The sequence below is a fragment of the Thermobia domestica genome, chromosome 2 (assembly GCF_964235325.1).
Source record: "Thermobia domestica chromosome 2, izTheDome1.hap1.1, whole genome shotgun sequence".
NCBI lineage: Eukaryota > Metazoa > Arthropoda > Insecta > Zygentoma > Lepismatidae > Thermobia > Thermobia domestica.
In genome coordinates, this window is record NC_137455.1 from 7,367,847 (window position 1) to 7,375,577 (window position 7,731).

The 7,731-nt window shown below is 36.8% G+C and overlaps 1 protein-coding gene across 1 annotated transcript in view; it reads left to right on the plus strand.

The window, feature by feature from the left end:
* CtsK1 (C1 family peptidase 26-29-p) overlaps nt 1-3,418 on the plus strand; it is a 60,358-nt gene extending 56,940 nt beyond the window's left edge. Inside the window, exons 10-11 of the mRNA XM_081738330.1 lie at nt 173-362; nt 794-3,418. Of these exons, the coding sequence (XP_081594456.1) occupies nt 173-362; nt 794-978 (375 nt within the window). The 3' untranslated portion in view covers nt 979-3,418. The remainder of the gene's footprint in view (nt 1-172; nt 363-793) is intronic.
* The last annotated feature ends 4,313 nt before the right edge of the window (nt 3,419-7,731 follow it).

The window sequence follows — 7,731 nt, forward strand, 5'->3', positions numbered from 1 at the left end:
TTATGTAGATGAAATACTTTTCTTTTGTAATTAATATTTTCTATGTATTTTCTTTTAACAATGTATACACGTGGTTAAGTGCTCGAAGAAAGACGCAGAGTCTTAACTTCGCCATGTAAAAGAAGTCATAAATAAATAAATGTTAAAGTGTTTTATTATGATTTATTTTCAGGACGGATATTGTCATGTTGATAAAGTCCCAATGACTGCAAACATCACAAGTTTCGTAAACGTTACGTCTGGAGATACAGACGCACTGAAGCTAGCTATTGCCAAGCATGGCCCTATATCAGTAGCTATTGACGCATCTCACAAATCGTTTGCATTCTATTCCAATGGGGTGTACTATGAGGCAGAGTGTGGTAAGTGGAACTAGAATTATAATATGTAACTATTTGCCGTTTTGTGTTACCTAATATATTTATTGTACTGTATTTGCGTGCTTAATTTTGTATCGTAAAGTTGGTTCTGAGGTCTATTTCGTAAATTTTGTTCTATTGATCTTAAAAAAAAAAAGTGTTAGGTGGACTTATAGTATTTACATTGTAAAACGAAACTCGCTTCTTTACTTATAGCATTCACATTGTGAAACGAAACTCACTTTTTTACTTACAGCATTCTCTGTTGTTACTTACTATTACTGATTCGGTTTTATTTTTCTTATCTTTCCTTTCCTTTTCTTTGTTTACCTTGGAAGTGATGCTGATCGATTTTGTTTGTCACATGACCTCTTTCTTCCTGGAGATCATTTTGCAACCTGTCTCACTAATATTTCCTTGTTTTATTGTTGTAGGAAATAAACCAGATCAATTGGATCATGCTGTCCTTGCAGTGGGGTATGGAGCTATAAATGGAAGAGCTTATTGGTTGGTCAAGAATTCGTGGTCTACATACTGGGGGAATGATGGTTACGTATTAATGTCGCAAGAGAACAACAATTGTGGAGTGGCAACGGACCCCACCTATGTTATAATGTAGGATTAAGTAGCAAATACGAGTTGATTAGGAACCGTGGTAAATTTTAAGAAATTCATTTAAAAAATAAGAAAGTTAAATCCAATCATAAAACCAGAGTTGTCTTTGTTCGGTATTGCTGGGGAAAGTTTTTGTAAAATTTTAAATATACAGAGAGTGCAGGAAAACGATATATCATACCCAATGGCGTATCTACGATTTTTTTTTTTTTTTGGGGGGGGTTGTTAATTTTATTCCTGGAAATGTGAAAATTTGCCAAGGTATTTCATTTACTTTAAAATAGTAAATAAAATTTCGCCACTGATCATACCATTGAAAGATGAAAATTCTAAAAGGAAAAAAAAAAAGTTAGTGAAGAGATGTGAATTAGTTTCGTTCCGAAGCCAAACAAGAATAGTAAGGAAAGAAGTTTTTTGGCAGAATAACTCGAATAATATTACACAGCATGGTTACGTTATGCTTCAGAGAGTCATACGTCATATACCCTGAATTAAATTACTCGCTGAGCAAAACAATAAGTTTATCGTAAAAAAAAAAAAAAACTAACAGGTTTGCCAATTATCCACTTTGGCTTCATCAGACACTATCTGATGAAGCCAAGTGGATAGTTGGGGCGAAACTTACATTTTTTTTTTTTAACGATAAACGTATTGTTTTGCTCAGCGAGTAGTTTAAATCAGATTTAAGTCTGTTGAAAACAAAGCGTGTACAATGGAAAATATTCCATTTACCCAAAATTATTAGTATGCTGAACTTTAAAATTTATTTATTTTTTTTTTATGTTGATTTCCTGCTTTGTTTTAGGAACCTTTCTCAGTTCCCAAAGAACCGTTATACGAATCATTTTTGATAAAGAGAGAGAGAATTTCCTCTGCAATATACAGGTGTTTCAAATAGTATAATTCGATTTAAAATATAAACAGTATACATAGTATAGAATATAGACACTTCAGGTTGATTTTATATTACAAAATTAATGTTTTACGTATCAAACCATAGATGTTCAATATGGCTCTCTTGGGATGCGAAGCATATATCCATACTGTAGTCAATTTTGTCCAAAACTTCTGTGATCATTTCTGAATCCACTGGTGCTCTGACCACTGGATTTCCCTCTACACAAACTACTCGTATCTTGAAACATCGCCTAATGTTTTGAGTTGTAGAATCTTTAAGGTTAGTGTAAAGGGAAAAGTTTTGCCGATAGATGGCACCACAGTGTTCGTATCTCTCCTATGTATTTTTTACCTTTCACGAAAATTTACAATTTATCTTACAAATTTCCACCTAGAGACCTTAAATATTTAGAGAAGGAACTTCATAACCTATTAAAGGGAACAATCCGTGCCGATTTTTATTAGAATTTTCTTCATTGTTGAAACAGTTCCATTGTTAAATGTTTGGATATCCATTTCAACAATCAAGTCATTTCAACAATGAAGAAAATTCTAAATAAGAAATCGGCACGGATTATTGCCTTCGTTAGATTATGAAGTTCCTTTTCTAAAAGTTTGAAGTCTGTAGGTTGAAATTTGTAAGAGAAATCGTGATTTTTTTGTGAATGGTAAAAAACTGCATGGGAGAGATAAGAAAACTGTAGTACCATCTATGGGCAAAACTTGTCCCTTTAAACCAACCTTAATATGAGGATATTGTAGACAAAATTAACACAAAACCGTTGTTACGGACTCACACTTCACGAAGGTGAAACGCAAAATTATTTCTGCTGTGCAGCCACCATTCTGACAAACACTGAAGTGACCGGTAAAGGAAGCGCGCTACTGCAACCTACCGATAACCGCATGAAACTTCCTTCTTTCGGACAGTTCATTGTTGGTTCGTAACGGATAAATCTGCATCGTTACGATTATTTGAAGTCGGATGATTGTTTTTGAAACACAGTACATTATCTCCACTATGTATTAGTAATAATATTCGAGTTATTACTTTAATTTTCTCGGGAAAAAAAATCCAAACGAAGAAATTTCGGATTCATATTTCCTGATCCGTTTTTTCTTTATCTTCAGCCATGATGTCATCATTTTACATTTTCTTTACATCGTTTCCCTGCGTTCTTGTGTATGTGTCTGTGATATGCTCGCTTGTTCTGTAATGAATTAGTAATCGCTCTCTTATGATACATGTACCGTCACTTCCTTTATCAGTTAATATAATGATTTTTATGTTGCTGCAGTTTTTATATATTATTGTCCTTCTTTAGACTTTGTGGAGTTATTTTTGTCTTGAAGTCGGAGAAATGAAGGATCTCACGAGAATGATAGCTTTTGATGATTTTTCTTAGCCATGATTGTTTACCATAGATAGTTGCGATGATCTGAAGTGTAAATAAAGTAGTCTAAGTTAGCGACAGGTTATGACTTTGTCGCTACAAGTGAAAGATTTGCTCATTTTCATATTTAAGAAAATAAATAGTTTTGTGAAACACATTCTTTCATTTTTCATCTTGATTCCTTACTTTAATGTTACCATATAATTTCAAATATGATATAAACATAATATCAGAACTATTTTGACAGGGGATGGACAGGAAGCACATGGTATGAAAGAGGTAGCCCTTTCAAACACGATTTGCGTCTGAATGGTAGGTGTCGCTGTGGTCACCGGCACATTCTGTAAGGTATACAACCTGTTCAATCGCACTTACAGGTCAGCGACCGGTCCAGCTGATTACAGTGCTTACAAACTCTGTTAGCGTCAAAACAGTCAAAAGAGAACTCCGCAAGGAGGGTATTTATGGCAGATCTGCAATTCCCAAACCACTGGTGACTGTTGACCATGGTGCTGTATGGAGACAATGGTGCAGCGCCCATAAAAACTGGACAACGAAGCAGTGGAAGACTGTCATCTGGTCGGATGAGTCTTCCTTTCCAACTGCTGGCCGAGTTAACGTGCAGAGAACCCAGCACAAGCATATGACAGACTGTCTGTTACCAAGAGTAAAGCATGGCGGTGGTTCAATGATTATTTGGGCAGCCATATTTTGGTATTCTGCCGGACCCATCATCGCCCTGTATGGACATGTCACTGCCAAAGACTACGTAACCATTTTCAGTGACCAGCTGCATCCCATGGTGTAAACTTTGTCCCCAGATGGTAGTGCCTTGTTTCAAGATGACCGAGTCCCTGTTCGTACAGCTCACATTGTTCAGGACTGGTTTGATGAGCACGAAGATGAAGCGTCACATTTGCCATGGCCTCCACAATCGCCAGACCTCAATATCATTGAACTCTTATGGCCAGTTTTGGTGACCACGGTTTAAGCCTGCTACTCACCACCATCGTCTCTAGAACAACTTGCAGCTGATTTGGCGGAAGAATGGTGCAACATCTCTTTGAAAACCATACGCGATCTGTGTTTCTCCATTCCACGTCGACTACAGGCCGTTCTACGTGCCAAAGGTGGTCCTACTCGCTATTGATAAAGGTCATGTGCAATTTCTCACGTGTTTCCATATTTGTGTCCATCCCCTGTATGCATGCCATTCAAATGTATATAATAGTCTATATTTTCTTACTGTGATTTGTCAGAAGAGGAAAATACCAGAAGGGATTGAATTTTAATTTAGTTGAAACGTCCGATCAGTTTATGTGCACAATTGATGAAATAAGTCTGTCTTGAACTATGAGATGCCCTTCGCTTGATGGGACGCAACACTGCAGAAATGCTTACTGTAGTGTAAAAATGAAATAGTTCCAACCGCTGGCAGCAACACGGAAGTTAGTTGATCTTTTGTTAATATTATGAAACCATGTTTTCTTAATTAATTCTATCAGCTAGTGAGATGAAAACCCTGCACTGAATATATTATTATTCAATACAATTTCTCGAATGTGCAATATTTAAATGAACCATGTGTTTAATTATATGCAACATATTTAATGAACAATTAGCAACATTATTGTACACTGTCGTTCATTCTAGCTTTGGAACTTGGTATTTTAATTAAAACTAAAAAAGCAAAAAAATAAGTGTTACAGTTTCGGCAAAATATCATTGCCGAATCTGTAACGCTATTATTTATTAAAATCGATTTGCCGAAACTGAACAGTATTTATTAAGAGTAATTTGCTTTGGTCAGATTTTAATTAAGGTACTATTGTCCAGTTTGACTAGTAGAAAAAACAGTTAGTTACTGCCAGGTTCGGTGCAGAATACAAATATAGGACTTCAGGTTTAAGGTTCCTCCTTTCCACCTTTTTTTTTCTGACATACGATACTCATGCGTTATCAAAGTATGTTAAGTAGTCCTACTGCATTTGGGTGCATACCCTCCATCATGCTGCATACCTAATGTTAGAGGATTGGCAAACCAGAAACAATTGAAATACGTAGAAGTTGCGTTTTTGTTCATGCCTGTATCCAACATCGTGGTTATAAAAGACGGAACCTACTATAAAAGTGGGTCCCAAAAGACAACCGGGTCTTGAATTAGGTAGAGTTGTTCGCGAATGTACCAATTCGTCATAAAAGATAAACCTTCAGGATAGGTCGTTCCCCAACACACTATTTCGCTTCAAAGATACCTCAATGACAGGCCACACCACAAATTCCGGCTGGGAAACCTCATGGCAGTGTCCAACAAAATGATGGGACGGACGCTGGCAGCTAACAGGGATTCCCCACGTCAAAAAAGAATTATCATGTAGGGTCCATTTAACCGTGATTTGTGTAACATTAATTTTAATGATAAAAACATTAATTACTTGAGAGTTGACTGAGTACTTGTAATTTTAGTGTAAGCCTAGTACAGTAAAGCTCCAATTATCCGTGGAATTAAGTAGCAAGGGCACCGTGGATAAACCTAAAAAAAGATTTAAAATGAGGTGCAAACACAAATGAAAAAGTATTTCGGCATAAAAACTGTGTTTTATTGTTTGCATTGCTCGGATCGTCGACGTCAGTGATCAGAGAATGTGAAAGCCATGACCAAAACGCAAGAGCCTTCTGCCATTTATCCACAAATTCCAAGAAGGCATATAGAATTACGGTACACAATAAAAACGTGTCACTAATTTTCGATCTTTGCACTGTAGGGCATATTGTATTTTCCCGGTTGATGGCTTGGATTTTTTTCTTTAGTTTCGCAATTAACCCTCCAGTGGTCGCCCGCGAACTCTCACTCCGCAGTTAACAATAAATGTAATTTACTATAAATATACCACATTGACTTGACACCTAGTCTTCCGTTCAAGCGCTGTTATCGGCTGAAGGAATTCCACTCCGTTTCGCTAAGGCTCTTTCGCTTAGCAACAGTTGAACCTTTATTGGCTTAACGCGTGGGTGTGAGCTTTAGTTCGAATTTTTGCCACAGATCAAGACATGTTGGCAGCACCATACCACGAAAATCACTCTTTCCAATTCTCGTTTTTCATACTTTACAACAATCGGCTTCTGCCTATCAGTGTAGAGTTTCACTTCGAAACGTGCACTATTGTTGGAAATATTGAGTTTTACAATGTGATTTATTTCTATGTTTTAAAACATACATTAGTTATCTGCATGCGGAGTGTCAGTCCACAGCTACTACTTTTGAAAAGTAATTGAGCGCAACTGCTCGCAGTTCTCGCAGATAATCGTGGCTTTACTGTATATCGACGAAATGCCGGGCATATGTGAAAGAAACATTGTGAGAACATAAAATCTGTAATACTTGATGAAAAATGTCATACTTTTTATTTCATTGTAGGGCTATATCTTTTTTTTCAAATTTTTGGTTTATTTTTATATTTGTGATATGCAGTACTGGGTGTCCGAGACGAAATTCCCTAATTTGAAGCTCTCATACTGAACGTAATAAACAACTCAGACAATTTTGTTAAGTGTTAGATGGTAGATTGGTTGTGGAAATTAATAATTGCATTTATTAAGTTCATTTTTTATATCAAATGGAAAAAAAAGCGAAGAAAAATGAAATGAAATTCTCGAGTTTTACGTCCCACGATTATGCCGGCTAGGCTAAAGGAGACGGTGATGATGAGGAATGAATGAAATGGTGGAATGAAGAAAGTGGGAGGAAACGGGAGAACCCCGAGAAAACCCACGTATACGGTGTTTGTCCACCACAAAGTTCACTTGGAGGGAGCAGGGTTTGAACCCAAGACCCCATGCACCAGAGGTGAACGCTGTACCACTGAGCCACTTCCCCCCCCCCCAAAAAAAAAAAAAGCTAAGAAATTGAAAAATTTGTAAACACTGAAAAATAACAAGGAATATTGAATGATGGATTGTGAGAGGTGGTACAATCCCATGGCCACCCCGGTCGTCTGACTCCTGGGGGGGGGGGGTATGTTAAGGACAGGTTGTACTCTACCAAAGTGACAACTCGGGGACAACTTCGTGAGAGAATTAGAGCTAGGATTGATACAGTTATGTCACAGATGTTAAAGGATACCTGGAAAGAAATCGAATATAGATTGATCCTCCGTGCCACTCGTGGGGCTCATATAGAGATAGTGTAATTGAACAAACAAAATTTGAAAAATATCCATTGTTGTATGAATCTTCTTTATGTATCGAATACATGTTGTACTACAAACATTTCAAATTAGGGCGTTTCGGCTTGGACTTCTTGTATTTTTTCTTCTATTAAGTGCTTTATAATGTTCCTTAAGTAGTATATTTGATACATAATTAATTTAGGTTTGTTGGAGAAGACCCTTACGTGTCTTCTTTCGAGTTAGTGATCTCAGCATTTGTCCAGGGCTCACATGGACCAAGTTGCATAGTAATGAATT